Below are 16,627 nucleotides of genomic sequence, written 5' to 3' on the forward strand. Positions count from 1 at the left end.
TCCAAAGTTTTGTAGACTGCATTTGATTAATCTTGATGATAGTGAGGTCTACCCACCATGGTGACTTACTGTACCTGTCAGGAACCAGCAGCTGGGAGAATAAGATCCAAATCCAGCTTTCAAAATCCTTAACAAAATGAATTGAGACTTGAAATGAAATTGTTTTTCAAGTGGTACTTGAGCTTACATGGGATGTTGAAAATGGAAAATTTCAGCTCCGACAGAATCATTACGATCATGGAGTCTGGCAGCCGTTTTGGACAACCAATTAGGTAACAACTCAGGATGACTGTTCGTCTTTGTTGCTAACCCTCTCCAACGCCTGTGGCAAACAGTTATTCCTATTTGCTCAAATGTTGCCAACATTGCCAAACGTTGCCATTGTTCGCTTAAGGGGAAGGTCCCTCCAATGACCCGAATGAACTCATCAAATAATTTATCACACAAACCATAAAGAAAAACTATACATAACAATCCGGTGAATTCTTTGATCAGAATAGAGGTAGAAATAATGAGAACTTCAGCTGCAAAATAAATACTTGTACATAACTAACTAAAAACAAAAAATATAAATGCACAAAACTTTTTTTAACAAAACCTCTTTCATATCTTTTTCTTCTCACAAAATATCATTAGGTTTTCTTGCCGACAAGTATACCTAATTCTTATACCCGTTATTTTTTCCCCCTGCTTGATTTGCCTGCAAAAAGCTATTACATAGAGTCCAATCAGCAAATTGTGTCCAAAGGTAGCAGCGAAAACCATTCTATGACCCAAAAAGACTTCACAGCAGAACTTTCCCTGAAGTTTAAAATCCCTTTTTCTGTTTTAAAATTCGTCAGTCATTTCAACCTATTGTTTTTTTTTTCTAGTTTGGTCAAAATGCCCTGCACAAGGGACTTCAGCAATTTTCTTTTTGACACCTCTCGACTTGCATTTCAAAATAGTTCACTATGCCACCGTTTTCACCAAGGGATGGGCAGGTCAAAATATTCTTGCATGTACATCCATTCTTTCAGAAGTACATGTAGCAGTCATGTAAATTTGCAAAAACACTCTAAAACTGCACCAAATACAACCACGTTGAAAAGGGGTAGGTAGGTGGAGGGGATACATCTTCTCAATATAAGTCAATAAATGATCATCAAACCTGCATTTCTGGCCACTGAATTTTGGCAGCTCTGTACATAGATGAAAATGGGAATATAGGGACAACTGTGCACAAGCTGAGTTTGGGATCCCTGGCTTAGTAATGAAAGTTGTTCCAGTTGAATTGTGCCTGTCTTCCCATTTCCATGCGCTGCCTCCGTTTGGCCTCCAACTCCCGCCACAAGGGCACAGCTCTCCGGGTGTCCCCTTGCCCATCACGGTATCCCCCACCATAATCCCTATTATATCCCCCACCATATCCCCCACTGTTTCCCCCATTGTATCCTGCACAGGATCTTCCACCGTACGGGTTATATCGCTGCGCCTGTCTGTGCTGGGAAGTAGATCTCACAGGACCATTTGAATTTGTCTTGCTGTTTGCCACAGGTGGTTGCTGTGGGGGTTTCATCTCTGTTTTGTCTTTGTCAGGCATGGGATTCGGTTGAGCGGTTGCATTTGGTGCAGGTTTTTTTCTGGCCAGTGCCTCTTTAGGGGAGGCCACTTTGTCAAAATCGATGAACTGGTTCACGTTCCCCCAGTCTTCCCCGCCGCCGACGCTGTTTCGCCTGGGGCGGGGAGCTTGCGCCGGTGCGCTGAGGGAAATGTCGCTGTGGAAATCAGCAATAGACGGGGGATTGTTGCAAACGGAGGGGCTCTGCGGCGGCAGGTCTGGGGGATGCTGCCAGGCCTCTAGCCTGCGCGGCACGTTTAACCCCCAAGCCTCCGAGATGTGGCTCAGGATCAGGTTAGAAATCCTCCGGTGTGCCTGGTGGTTCCAGTGCACACCGTCCGCCACGCGCCGGTGCAGCTGGCAGCGGAAGTAGAAATGCAAATCAAGAACGTCAAAATCAAAAGCCACCGCCAGCTCTTTGGCATAAAAGTTACCCTCCATGACATCCAATCTCAGAGTCTCTGACAGGAACTCCAGCTCGGGAAGCAAGAAGCCGCCCCGGATCTTGTTAGCCACCGGCAGCGCCGTGTTCCAGATGAACAGGCACTCAGGGTCCAGCGTCTTCCCCATTCGGTAGAAGGTCTTCTCCAGGTTGGTCTTGTAGGTCTTCATTCCGTTGGGACCGTAGCGAGAGATGTCCCACAGGCATGAATTCATCAGAACCACGTCGGGCTGGGGGTCCTTCTCCAGGTCCACGAAGATGGACTCCACGTATTTGTTGTACACCCTTGTGACAAAATAAAACCTACAGAAAAGAATACAATCTCTACTCAAAGAACAAAATGACTGATTAACGAGATAATACAAACGATTTATCACAGGCTCACTCCAAACTAAATGGGATCAATTCGGTTATTTCTTAACTATCCTTAATACGTTATTCTTTCTCATTGAGCTTTCCATAATTTTTCAGTGTTATCAATCTGCAACTAAGGTACGTTTTCAGTTACGTGGATTAAGCATGTCAGCATCTAAATGCATAAGGACAAATGGTCCTAAAAAGTAGTGAACCTACTACAAAAAAATATAATTTAAGGCCAAAAATCTTCAAGAAGAAAAATCAACACTCAGCGGTACATGAAATTTCAAATTCTTTGACATTAGAGTAGAAAAAAAAAATGCTTTTGTAAATGAATTACATGTAAATGCAACATTTCAATCCCTAATTAGAGCTTAACAATTTTCTCCTGTAACTGCAAACATGAATTGTTTGGACAATGAGATAAAAACTGTAAACTTGTGAAATGAAATGTAACATTTCAAAGGAACCCACCTTACACCAGATTGAGGATTTGTTTTTGTACAATACTTCTTATTTATGAACAAAATATCTATAATTCTCCTGATTTAGTTTCATGTTGTTTTCATTGCATAATCACAGATATATGACAAAATTTGTTCGGCTGCCTCTATTACTCATACCAGGAATCACATGCACAATGAAGTTCATTTATCAAGACATTTCAGGATGCTTAAAGGTAGCCTCATTTGTCATTTGTGCATTATGTCCGTTTGAAGCAACACAAGTCTCAAAATCTAAAGAAGGGTGCTTACCAACTAACCTGATAAAGTTGTAGCTCTGTGAATTCTGTATATTCCGAGAAAACAATATTCTAGGATCTTGATTTAAATTCAAAAGTTGCCGACTCATGTTTTGAATTGCTCCTGAATTCAGCGACCAGGACACGTTCTTAATTGAGCCGATTGTAGCTACGTGATGTCGCGCACTGAACCGACAAATAATAGCAACCGCAAGCGCGTGTGTATCGTGTTAACGCTTGTGCGCACCCATTCGCGGCTTTGTCTAATTAAAAACGAACAACTAATGGAAATTTCAAAGAATACGTCATTAGACGCATCGTTGGAAATGGCCCTCTTTTATTGTTTTCTTCAATATGACAGCATGCTAGAAAGAATAATTTCACAGGGAGTTTACTTTTCATTACTATCTTTAAACCCAGTATTCTTTTCAACAATAATTTTGGCAGTTACTTTTTGGTAGCTGCAAATGATGGACTCTACCTTTAAAGGAATTATACTGGGTGTCCCCAAAAAACCCGAACCCTCAAAGCCCCCTCTTTTCAAGTTTAAAAAAAATTACAACACAACTGTTGATTTGACAATTATAGTTCATTAGCCTTTCAACAACGAAAACATCTGTCTAGTCGGAAAAATATTAATTGAGTTATGGCCAATTGAAAGCAAGCGCTACTTTTTCATTTTGTCCCCGGCGACTGATAATTGACTGCAGAATAAGAACACGGGCTGAAAGTTGCATCCATAACAGAGGCTACCAAGTAGAGGGCAGAGGCAGAGCAGCACAGTAAACATCTAAGAAGTTAACCAAACAGTCCTTTTCTTGACTACCATTTCTTCAAAAAGGAGAAATGACCATGGTTGCAAAAAATGTAAAATAAAAAAGGAACCACATAAACAAAGAAAGATTAAAAAATTAAAGAAAGCAAAATTACCCTCAGGCTCACCCCAAATCGATTTCATTTCTAAGAAATGACAATTAAGACCGTGGACAAAATGAAAAATCCCCACTTTTTAAATTGGCCATAACTCAATAAATATTTAACTGATACTGGAAAGATTTTTTTCGTTGTTAAAAAGCTAATGAACTATACTCTCCAAATAGGTCCTATGCCTTTAAACAATACCAAGGTTTCTGGGAAGTAAACTAACCCTGGAAAAGACACAGCCCAAAGGCCCATTACCTGACCAGGTGATAGTCTGTTTTGTACTGGCGGACTTCCCTGTAGTTGATGCCATTATTCATCTCCTCTTTCTTGCCGCCCTCAATCAAGACATCGTCCATGAAACTCAACTCACCCTGTGGGAAAATCAAATCATAATGTCAAGCTAAAGATGGGAAAGTCACAGGATTTCAATGTCAGGTAAAAACAGCTGTGAGCTAGTTCATGTAGGTATACAAATATTAGTTGAACACCATTATTTTTTCAAGACAAGTGTCAAAATGAGAAAAGATGCAATTTGTATTTTTTGAAAATATTTTTAACAAAATAAATGGGTGTTCTTGTTCAAGACCTGATTAGCCGCAAAATTAAACATGCAACAGTCAAAGGAATCAAATATCAGGTAAAAATCAGCTAGACTATAGGGCTGGTACTAGTATATGTGGCCATAAAAATTATTAGCCGCTGTTACATGTATGTTTTTCCGCATGACCAGTGTCAAAATGAGAAAAGATCAAATGTGTATTTTTTTTATACCTTAAACAAAGTAATGAGTGTTCTTGTTCCAGAAACGATTAGCCACAAAACTAAAGATGCAACGGTTAATGGATTTAAAAATCAGATAAAAATCAGCTAGACTATAGGGCTGTAGCCGTAAAAAAAATATATTAGGCCACCGTTATTTCTTCCCGTTTGAACAGTGCCAAAATGAGGAAAGTACAAATTAAAAAAGTTTTAACATTTTAAACAAAATAAACAGGCGTTCTTGTACCGTATGTTCTTGTTAGCCAAAAAAGTACAAATATTTGCAAGCATTTGCAGAAATTGCAATCAGAATTGCACTGTTTGGTTAAGGGACCTTCAATCCAAAATTTGCCATTACATGTCCCTCGCCCTTTTTAATGAATCACACGAAACTCAGGAGACAAATTGTACATTTATGGAGAACCATTTAAAGGTATAAGGCTACAAGGCCGGACCAAAATGAATAAAGAAATTCTTAAGGCCAAACCACATGCACTATACATGTAGAGTCTATACTCTAAGAAACAAAAGAGAATCCCCATAAACACTGAACACGGTTGGATAGTAAAATAAAAGAGCCAAAACTATTACAAAATTGTGGTAATTAAAAAAAAAAATGTTTTAACATAAAACAAAAAGGGAGGGAGGGTGGGAAGAAAATTGTTGAAGTCAGTGCTGCTAAGTCTCGATTCAGAATGAAGCCTGATCTCACTTACCTTAACAATGGCACATTAACAAAATACAAACTTATTTCATGAAAATGGCCCCAATGAATTGTCCATCTGTTTTCATGACTCATGAGGGAGAGTAGTTGGAAACAGGGTGTGGGGGACCACCCATGTGGGGGCCATTGACCAACACTGACCACGAGTTCTGGTCGTTTTAAAGCTCTGGCAGGAGCTTCTACAAGTCAATTCATGGTTGGTTGGTCGGTCGGTCGGTTGGTCGGTCGGTCAGTATAGGTCTATCCCTGGAAAATTTATCAAAAACGGGTCCCCTAAGTTTCCCATAAAATATAAACCAATTGACCAAAAATTGTCCAACTGCAATGCTGTTGTCAGTAAATGCACTCTTGGCAAAACTTTTTGGAACACACCCCTTTGTCTTGATCGATGCGCGTACGCGTCTATTTTGCATATGAAGTGTGACATTCCAGAACTGGGCCAGAGCTTCTTATGTACTCACGCTTGGTTTTTTTTTTTGCCTTACAATAGGTCTCCTGTAGTTCGGTAAAACAAAAATCATACTTCATTTTTTTCTTTAATGATGGTGAGATGGATGTGTAAGACCGCCCTGCATGAGAAATAGAGGAGTGAAGACCTCCTGCAGTCGGTGGGTCTGATGAAGATAACAGACAAGATCAGGCAAGGCAGACTGAGATGGTATGGACATGTAGCAAGAAGGGAGGAAAGCCATTGGCTGAAGAAAGCATGGAACTTTTAAATAGATGGTTCGAGGTCACAGAAGACCTGTGATGAGACACTGGCAGAACACTGTCAAACCTCACCAATGTGGATGTCAGAAATCGGACTGTGTGGAACAGGGCCATTAAGAAAGACAACGTCTCACCCCACAGCCTGGGAAAAATGGACGTCAAATGGAAATGATGATGGTGATGATGAACCACAGGAAAGGAGACAAATTGTCCAACTGTTTTGGGTATCCTCGATCCTCCTATTTCTGCGCAGATAAGGCTTTGCAAGCAAGTAGCTTAAAAATAGCAAAGCAACCACTCTTTTCCTCAATAAAACGAATATTGTTGGCTTACGATCACATTGGCTTACGATCACCAACCGTACCAATTAAGAAAGTGAAATCTCTTTATTTGTGGCAGCAAGCGGGGATTTCAAAAACGTGCAATTTTGGCGTTGTAGAAAAGAATCCTGCCTAATTCTGCGCAGGGGAGGCTTCATGAAAAAGACGTGCTGTCTAGGCCATGAAACTCAATATAAACATTTTTTTAAAATAACTTAGACTTGTTGGCTTTAGGAAAATATATTTCCTGAGCTTTTCAAACTTATTTTCTTTCTTTTTCCTTTCTTTCTTCAATGCCAATACACTTTTCGTAATTTCAAGATTATTTTCAATATCCCATTTTCAAGATTTATACAAAAGCCTATATTTACATATTTACATATTTACATAAATAGATTTTATACATATTTAACTATTAAATGTAGATCCCAATGATATTGTTATTCTGATCATCCCAATCAACAGAGACAGTTTTTAAGATGTCGGATTTTAAAACTTAAGACCAAAAAAAATTCCAAAATAATACAAAAAATGTGCCTTTTTAGTTGCACTGTAAGTTTTACACCCTTACAGAAACTGCAAATTCTTATCTATGACATCTTAACTATAATACTGACGATATTGGGAGACCAAGAAAGGTCACATTTCGGTCATATTTTCGACTTCTGCAGGCCCGGAAGCATCTGCCTGCATTTGTACTTAGCTGTAAAATGCCAATATTTTTCATTTTTTGCCTGAATTCCCAGCAGTGTTGTAGTCGAGACCGGATAGTCCGAGACCGAGACCAAGACCGAGACCTGAAGATTCGAGACCGAGACCAAGACCGAGACCAGCCCCTTCAAGGCGGACCGAGACCGAGACCAATATGGTCCGAGACCGAGACCGAGACCGAGACCGAGACCGAGACCGCTGATAATAAATAACAATAGTCGAAATTAAAAAAACAAGACACGTTATTATAGTTGAAAAATGTAACCTTTCTATTCACAAAGAATACAGACCAAATTTTGACCAGTGACAATGTTTACAAATTGATACATGACACCTTACTTGAGCAAACAGTAGTTACACTTGAGAAATATGGGCTTTGACATGTTGTCTACACCCAATCGTGACAAAAGTAAAAAGTTAAAGGTAGATGTTTCATCTGTTATAGGAACTCGGATCCAAAACTCCACAGTCACCCCCTTGGTTTCAGCTATGACTTCAAACGGATATTTAAAGATGCAATTTTAATTTTACATTGTGCCTCTTTTTTCCTAAAATAAATATAGGACTTAACTTCTAACAAGAATTGTGAACTTGATTTTTAAAAATGGGAGCTAGAAAATGTTGAATTAATTTTTAAATTTTTGTCATAGAATGTGGACTTGTACATGTAGACCCACAAGTTGCGAGGGGGTAGCCAGAATGTGCCAGATATGGATTTTTATTTTTTTTCTGAACGGGATTTTTAATTTTTGAGGAATAATGGGGTACTTTAAAATGAGCAGCCAGAAAATGGGGTCTCATCATACACTCTCATGGCAACAGTGAGTGGTAACTGGTAAGAGTGTGTGAGTTCAAAGCTGGAAAATCAGGTAGAAAAATGTACTTTTTCTTCAAAATAGTGTCCCAAATTGAAGAGAACATTGTGTGGGGTCGAAAATATAACTAATTGGAAGCACCTCATTTATTATCAGAATACAAAATGCAAGTGATTACGTCCACAGGGGTGGGCTAAACTACACAATCCCCGAAAATGGTTGACCCTTATTGCATAAATTGTTACAAGTTTATACTTTGCTTTATGTGGCCGACTCAACAGACAAATGCCGAACTTGTTCCAAATCGTTCAGTGACTGGTACTGCTGCAGTTTTACATGTACTTTGGGGACTTTCCAACGTGCAGTCGAGTCCAAACCGACCGCGATATATAACAAGCTTGATCTACGGGCTAGCAATTTTTTTAAATAACAACGGTACTGAACGAAGTGAACACAAAGTAATCGATCGAGCTGTAAAAGCTACATATTGCCAGTCTAGACCCGAGACCAGCCAAAATATCGAGACCAAAGGGGACCGAGACCGAGACCAAGACCACAGCTTCCGAGACCGAGACCGAGGCCGAGACCAGCAAAAAGTGGTCTCGAGACCGGTCTCGAGACCTACAACACTGATTCCCAGTAAAGCGTTCAATTTCCACATTTTTTTGGCTGCTGGTTAAAGTTTGTGCATCAAAGGATATGATCCCAGTGAAAGTATGTCATTTTTCAGGATGCACACCTTGCAAAATAAGGCAAGTGCGCAGAAATAGGAGTGTGTAGTTTTAGGAGGTCTGCATGATACACTTATAGAGAACCATTTAGCCCATTTTAAGGCTACTACACTGGACCAAATTGAACTACAATGCCAAACCACATGCACTAGAGTCTATCTAGAGTAGTAATCTGGGGGGGGGGGGGGAATATGCACTTCTTTAGTTGAGGACTGTGTTCACCATCCCTTCGTTCCACAACAATTTTTAATATGCATCGAGTTACCGGTAGCAAAATTGGCTGATAAGTGATCTGAGAAAATGAGAACTGGAACGAATAGTGAATAATGACTACAGTGAATGAATTGAATGAATTGAATTGAATCAAATTGAAATATGACTGCTCATAAGGCAGTACGTACTAAACTTGCTGTACTGAGAAACTTTCTATTTCAAATGACAATGATTTGGAATGTGGTTAACAAACAACCTGTGGACAGCGATGAGGTCATTTGATCGAGGTCATAAAACAATACATAGGCACACTGTGTGGGTGAATGTGTATACAGGTCAACCAAAAAAATGCAACACTGAAACATTTGCCTTTTTTCAAAAACATGATCTGTTAATTTGTATGTTTATATCATCAGATTAAACCTTAGAGGTTCTTCTTTCAAATACTGAAAAAATCATGAAAACGGCACATTTAGTTGCTGAGAAAATGCCAATTATGTAACACAACTCCTTTTTGGTCCATTCCAATGGCATGGCCACAGTTGAGGGATTTCACTGTACCTATTTGTGCAGGGCATTGTGTCCTAATCCTTACATTAGTTACAAACAACACAGCACACAATATGACAAGAGTACAAATGAATTTGATGGAAATACCTTTATGTCCACCTGAACAGGTTTCATATTCTTTTTAGTCCTACATGTATATTTTAAACCTTTTAAGCATCATAAATATGTCAAAATATTAAAGAAATTGCACTTAAAGCCAGAGTCCATCATTTGCAGCTATCCCGAAAGTAACTGGCGTAATTATTGTTCAAAAACATACTTGGTTGAAAGATAGAAAGGGGACTAAACTCCCTGTGAAATATTTCTTTCTGGCATTTTGGCAAGCTGTCATTTTGAAGAAATCAACGAAAGAAGGCCTTTCCAACGGTGCGTCTTAAGAAGCACCGTTGGAAATTTCCGTTAGTAGTTCGTTTTTTTATTCGGTGAAGCGCGCACAAGTGCACGCAGTTGCTATAATTCGTCGGATCGGTGGGTGACATGGCGTAGCAGCAATCGGTTCAGTGAGAGCGTGTCTCGGACGCTGAATTCAGGCCCAATTCAAAACATGATCCACAGAAAGTGTTCGTAATAACGATCGTTCGGTATAGCGATTTTGAATTGCCGGTTCCCTCTTTTGACCAATAGTGAACTGGCATTTCTCACATCCAGCGGCCGCACGAGGAGTCGTCAGGAATCTTTAGCAATCAGTAGTTCAATCTATCGCTCTTCAACATTCAAACACGAAGCAACTATGGGTCGTTTGATGTTCGAGAATTAAAAGTGGCCCAAATAGTGTTTAATACATATGCACAACCTGTAGATTTTTTGTTAACCTGTTGACTTTTTTTCAACAACAATATTGGGTATGTTTTGTACATTAAAACCGGGAGCCAAGGATGATTGTTCGGTATAACCGAATGTTCGGTATAGCAGTGTTCGGTATAGCGGCGTTCCACTGTAATTGAATAGCCAGGTACCGGTAGGATGATATAGTAAGTAGTATTGAAAACATTTATTAATTGATTGGCAAGGCCCTGGAAAAGGTTTTTGTCCATTTTAACCTGCATGTGCTCAGTGTCAGGGAGAGGACGTATCTCAGATTTCCAGTCGCCCATCAGTTTCACTATTTTACAGGATTGCAAAGCCCAAGTTGCCACTCCTCTGGTGAGAGTGGTTTGGAACTGGGAGGGAGTCAGAGGTTTGTAACCTGAACTTTGAGGTATGATAAAGGCAGGGCTATCGCAGGGTACATCTGGACACAATGAGAAATATCAAATGAGGGCAGTGACTGGGCATATTAGATGCTCATGCAAGAAGGGCAAGGCCAAGGGGACAGAAAAGCAGTTGTTGTTTAAATTGGATGGTTTTGGACGATGAAATGTCGAGCAAAATAACCAGTCCTTCTGATTTGAGGTGCGCGATCGCACCCCCACGCCATCGCATGCCTAAAAGCTTCCCAAGAAGTGCGAATAATCGCATGCCTGAATCCCTCTGTACCGCACACCTTGGCATACATTTACGGCATAATTATACTTCATAATTTGTGGAAAAAAAGTATGTCGGTGAAGAGTAAATGGCTTTACTGTAAACCAAGATGAATATTATTAAAAAACAAAATACCAGATTGTTCAGTCCCAGCTGCGACCACAGAATCACACACCTAGAAAAATCAAACGCCAAAAACGAAAAATCCAGGTGTGCCTTTTTCCACACGCCTGTGATTTTTAAATCAGAAGGACTGAATACCCCAAGAATGTAAAGAAAAATATGATCGAGTAAGGTGCTGCTGAAGATCATTTTACCCAGTAGAAGGGGTGAGGAAGTTGGATTTGCACAACATGCATCCCTATGAGAATTGTTTTTGTTTTGCTGAAAGAACACTTAATTACTTTTAGTGATCTGTGGACAGAACTTTAAAACGGTGGTTGTGTTCAAAATTCTGTTACTTGAAAAGTACATGAGTGATTTGAATAATTCTTGTACTAAAAGAAAGCTTAAATAATGACTCAGGGCTCTCATATCGTAGATTTTGAAAATGCTACAGGCAAAAGTTCATTCCAAATTGGTCCTGCCATTTAGGGTCGTTACTCGCCCTGTAATCTGTAAATATGCCAATTATTTTCCAGTGGGTTAGGAAGGCCACAGTCACAGTGGAGAATCCTGAAGAAATTAATGTACTGTAAAACAGAGGAACAGGCCTACTGAAGATGACCTGCTAAATAGGCCACATAACTGCTAAGTATGGTAGAAGTAAGTGAATAACTTATCATTGGACAGAATTTCAAATAGGTGCGGAGATGAGTGCGATAGGTGGCTTTGTTGTGGACGATGCAAATGTAGCACAATCTAACATTTGCAATTTCATGTCCCTCCTTAGTTTTATGCAAAGGGTCCGCATCTCCTCGATTCTCAAAACATTTTCACAACTGCTATCAATGCATTCATGTACATCACACTCTCAGAATGACGACAAAAAATCAAGGAAAAGCAGGGTAGCATTTGAAATGACCAATAAGAAGAAAGCTTGTATACGATTTTTGTAGCTACAATTACTTCATCAGTTGCAGCTACAAAAGCTTTATGCAAATTATATTCTTGTTGGTCAGTGTAAGTGCTACCTTAAATTCCTTGCGCTTCTGCCTGACTTAATATTACACAGCTGCTGACTATAAAACAGTAATACTTAAAGTAATAAACAATGTGTTTGCCAACAAAAAGTTCAACCATACTTAGCTTTGCTGCTGCTGCTGTAAGCAGCACAGCCAGCCAGCAGGGGATAATCCAATCTGTCACCACTATATCATAATCCCCTCTCAATCCCCTCTTATGCCAACAACAGCTACTGGAGGTTTGTGGCGGGTCCCAACAGGGTTTATTGCAATTTAGTTTGTGGTTTGGGGTTCCAAGATATGAAAACAAGGAGATAAACTGAAGCCTAAGCATTGAAATTACCAACCTGTTTATAATAAGAAGTGTTTGATACTTCCTGTAAGAACAGGATGTCAAAAACTAATAATAAGCAACAAAGACCCTCTAAATCAGGGTCATCCAGTGGCGGATCTGGGGGGGGGGGGGGGTTCAATGTAATTTTCAAAGCACAATTTGTACTTTGGATCCATCTTGAAAGAATTAAGCTTTATGTTACCTTTCTCTTGAGATGGTTTTCTGACAAGTAGGTGTTCGTCTGAAGCAGCGAAACTAAGTCTTTGTAAATGCTTCGCTGGACTGCATTATGAACAGAGATGAAAAACAGATTTCAGTATTATTTGTATACTTCTAATAATAAACATTTCTTCTGTTTCAAACTCAAAAGTAAACTTTTTTGTGGGACTATACACTCTAATAAAAAATTGCATGATGCTCAGAAATTGTTGTTTATAATTTTTCTTTTCTTCTAAACTGTTTTAATTTGTTTTGGTTACATCTCAGCCCTTTCTAAATGTTCCCACAGTATATTTAAGGGCAATCTTTATAACAAATAAATCAAGAGTTTGAAACTTGAATGTTTGGCCTCCCAAAAATGTTTGGTTAGGCCAAAAAAAAAAATATTCTGGTTCCAATTACATGGCATTCCAAAATAAGGTAGGTAGTGAGGGAATTTTTGTTTGTGTACGATCATATGGAGTCGTCTGCGTGCGGTCAAGGGTAAAAGGTTGAAATTGATGGTTTTGGGTGTTTTATTTTTCTCATATTTTCCATAAAAAATTCGGGTAGGGGCTGTCTGAATAGGGTAGGTAGGGAAACCAGAAGCAGAACTATTTTTTTTTTGGCCTTACGATAAAAATGTAAGGGCAACCATCTTTAACAATTAACCTCTTGTTGAAATTAGACCAATAGGCCTAAACTAGGGTGAAAACTGGTCATGTTGGAAGCTAATAGTACTGACAGCATCAGACATTCAGTTCAAAATCAAGAATAATGCTTGTCATATTTCTTCAAAATGAATTCTGAAAAACTTACTGGAATCCCCAATGATGACCACAAACTTGTTCCACAGAAGTTTGACAACATCTTCATTCAGAAATATTGCCATGGTTGACTGCCACTGATTCCCAATGTACACACCAGCTAATAAAAGTCCCACATACCAAATGTGGAACCTGACTCCTTTGCAACAGAGACAAAATATTTGGTTAACATCCTTGTCAATTTTTTTTTCTTCAAACTTAGACAATTATGTACCTGGCACACATGAATGTAGTTGCATGACGCTAATCATAGGTGCACGTAAATCCTATCAGTGGCCAGTTTAGGCTGGCGCATGTTTGGAGGAAGGAACTTGATCAGTGCATTTTGAAATTGAAGATTCAAAGTCCATGTTGGAATATTATAAGTGAAATACTAAATTATTCCAAAAACAAAATGCACAGCTATGGTTGAATTGTAGAGTATGGTTACAAAGCACAAAGTCATCAACATTATTAAAAAAATGTATGTCAGTCGCAATTTTTTTTTTTTTTTTAACATAGGCCCTAGTAATTAGTATTTCATTTGTAATGGGTCTGGGTGAAATTCGGATCTCCATATAAATGATCTAGTCGGACTTTCACGGATCCTCCATAGAAAATGTCATGATTGTTGATGGTATCGTGGTGGCGCATTCTCCAAAGTAGCCCCACTTGTGTGGTCTCCGTATAGGCTGTGCTGTATGTTTGGCCACACGCCTGGTTTTCCAACCTACTGAGGCCAAACGTACAACGCAGCAATACGGAGGCCACACAATTACAAGTGGGGCTATCCCCAATGTTAACCTCACAAGCACAAGCCATGGCCTAAGTAATGTCGTTAGGGCCTATCTGTCAAATACTGTTGGAAATCTTGAAATCTTGGGGAAAGGGATTGTGAAGAAGTCATTTGAAAAAAAGGATAAAAACAGTTTTAGAAAATTAGTCGAGCAAAAGAGATACAAATACAATTTGGGGTCATTTTAACTACAAATTGAGTATGGTACAAGTTTGATAACAACACTAGTGGTCTTGGTACGAGCACGAGTTGATATTTCTTCCACTATGTCAATGCATGATGTAGTCACAGTCTCACTCTCAATATTCTCCATCTCATGCTATGCTGCTGCGCATCACTGAACTGGAAGGTCAACAAAATGGTTGACCATGCACATTTACCACAACATCTTGTTGAAACTGAAATTTTTCGAAGCCGAGTACTACTAGTAGGCCTACTTGGTTCCTATTCAGCACTGAAATCGTTCTACAGCAATACATCTTACACAATTGGTAATTTTGGACAGAAGGAGCAATAAATAATAATATCGAAACACTTACCTCCGGAAGAAAGCTGAATTTCAGTCTGTAATCCAACGGGGTAAATCTAGCGAGCTGTAATCGCTGCACATTCTTGCCGAAGGTGCAACATGAAACACTGGGCGCCCTCCACAATCTCGATCGCATATACGCCTAGCCTCGCACTTGATATTCGATAGCCCATTTGGGCGTGAAATTGCGCTATATGCAAATTTTATTGAAAGTCCAAACTTTCCACCAATCAAACATCAGCCGTGGTGAGTGCTAGCGCGTATTTAACAATGAAAATCGCTATTTTATTTGCTAAGGAACCAAAATTTATATTAGGTAAAAAAAAGGAAAACAAAAAGGATAAGAAATTAGTACAATAGAACACATGTACAAAATAAAGAACCACCCTTTCGAAATCAACCTACACCCTCCAATTAAACATGTTTTGCTGCTAACTGTTAAATCCCCCCCTAATTAGTGAGAGTGTAGACTAGTCCGAGTATCAACCGTTGAGCAATGGACCTTTCCGTAACCAACGTCTGAGACTCTGAGCTTTCAAATTTTATGCGACCCCACTCGCCAGCCAATCGGAGTCGACTAGACTTTAGAAATTGTGACGTTATTTCGATCAGAAAGAAAGCGTCTCTGAGCCTAGCCGAGTGCGTACGGTGGTCTGTGTGCCTCTTCCACTCTTTTAAAGGCATTTGCAAAATCTTGATAAAAGAAACATCTCTTTTAAAACTAAAATCCTTTTACATTTTCTATCATCAGTTATTGATTTTTTCTTTAGAAAATCGAATTATTTGCGGCCCGACGATAGTTCGGCTCTTGCATGGCGGATTCATTTTCTAGAGGGTTATAGACGCCCGAAATCGGGGGACATACAGGGTTTGTTTTTGTTTATTAAAAACATGGACATTAAAAATTCGTTTGGATTTTGTTTGGAGAGAACGGACACCAATGATCTTTCCAACTACATGTATTTATCATTACGGGCACATTCCCAACTAAAGTCACCCTTGTGGGTGCTGACCAGTAGGCCCAAAATTGCCTTTACGACGGCCTTATCACGATTTGCATGCCCTCATTTTTTTGCTTTAGTATTAGAGCATTGGGCTATGAACTTGGAAGATTTGTAACAAAAGAAGGATGGAAGCCGTGAACAGGACTGCCAGCTCGTATTTGATATTGGGCTCTAAAATTGCTGTATTTCCCAATGGAGCGTAGGTATTCTTTTTCAAATTGGCGATGGGCTTCAAGACTTCTTTGGGGTGGTCATCTTTGGATAGAATTACTATTAAAAGTAATTGATTATTTCCCCCCAAATGAACAGGAAATGAAAGATGATAACATAATAAGCTTTAATTTGATGTGTCTCAAACACCTGGGAGAGCTGTATTTTTTATAACTTTTGGAAGTGGACGTGATTATTGAGGTCTATGGCAGTTTCGCATTAACGCAAGTAATGTCACAATAAATTATCAAAACACACTTCAATGCTCATTTCCGTGTGCCCTGAACAGCTTATAAAAACAAACATGATGCGAAGCAGATGTTTCAGATCCACAATGGACACAAATCAATCCATTTGTTTATTTGCTTATAAAACTGAATTTATTTACATCAGCTGTTACAAAAATCAATTTGTTAATGTTTTAAATGGAGTCCCCCCCCCCTTCCAACAAAAAATCCAAAAAATTACTACAAAGAATTTTGAACTTGATTCATTGTAAAAGTATAATAGACCTGTTGCAAGGTTAACTCTCCTGAGGGTAGA

General features: G+C 39.2%; 1 protein-coding gene across 1 annotated transcript; it reads right to left on the reverse strand.

The window, feature by feature from the left end:
• Nucleotides 1-466: 466 nt before the first annotated feature.
• Nucleotides 467-15,027, reverse strand: LOC119739959 (PC-esterase domain-containing protein 1A-like). Its single transcript, XM_038215118.1, has 5 exons — nt 14,881-15,027; nt 13,559-13,705; nt 12,744-12,823; nt 4,321-4,436; nt 467-2,345 (listed from the first exon to the last, which is right to left on the reverse strand). The coding sequence occupies exons 2-5, from the start codon at nt 13,629-13,631 to the stop codon at nt 1,247-1,249; spliced, it is 1,368 nt and encodes a 455-aa protein (XP_038071046.1). The 5' UTR covers nt 13,632-13,705; nt 14,881-15,027; the 3' UTR covers nt 467-1,246.
• Between the last annotated feature and the right edge of the window lie 1,600 nt (nt 15,028-16,627).

The sequence above is a fragment of the Patiria miniata genome, unplaced genomic scaffold (genome assembly GCF_015706575.1).
Source record: "Patiria miniata isolate m_02_andy unplaced genomic scaffold, ASM1570657v1 HiC_scaffold_4, whole genome shotgun sequence".
NCBI lineage: Eukaryota > Metazoa > Echinodermata > Asteroidea > Valvatida > Asterinidae > Patiria > Patiria miniata.

Bases quoted from the DNA above. Each gene is read 5' to 3' on its own strand.
- LOC119739959 (XM_038215118.1), bottom strand. From the start codon at position 13,631: ATGGCAATATTTCTGAATGAAGATGTTGTCAAACTTCTGTGGAACAAG. The intron at 4,437-12,743 runs GTAACATAAAGC...ATTTTCCCACAG, and splicing joins AAAACCATCTCAAGAGAAAG to GGTGAGTTGAGTTTCATGGA. The intron at 2,346-4,320 runs GTAATGGGCCTT...TCTTTTCTGTAG, and splicing joins ACAGACTATCACCTGGTCAG to GTTTTATTTTGTCACAAGGG.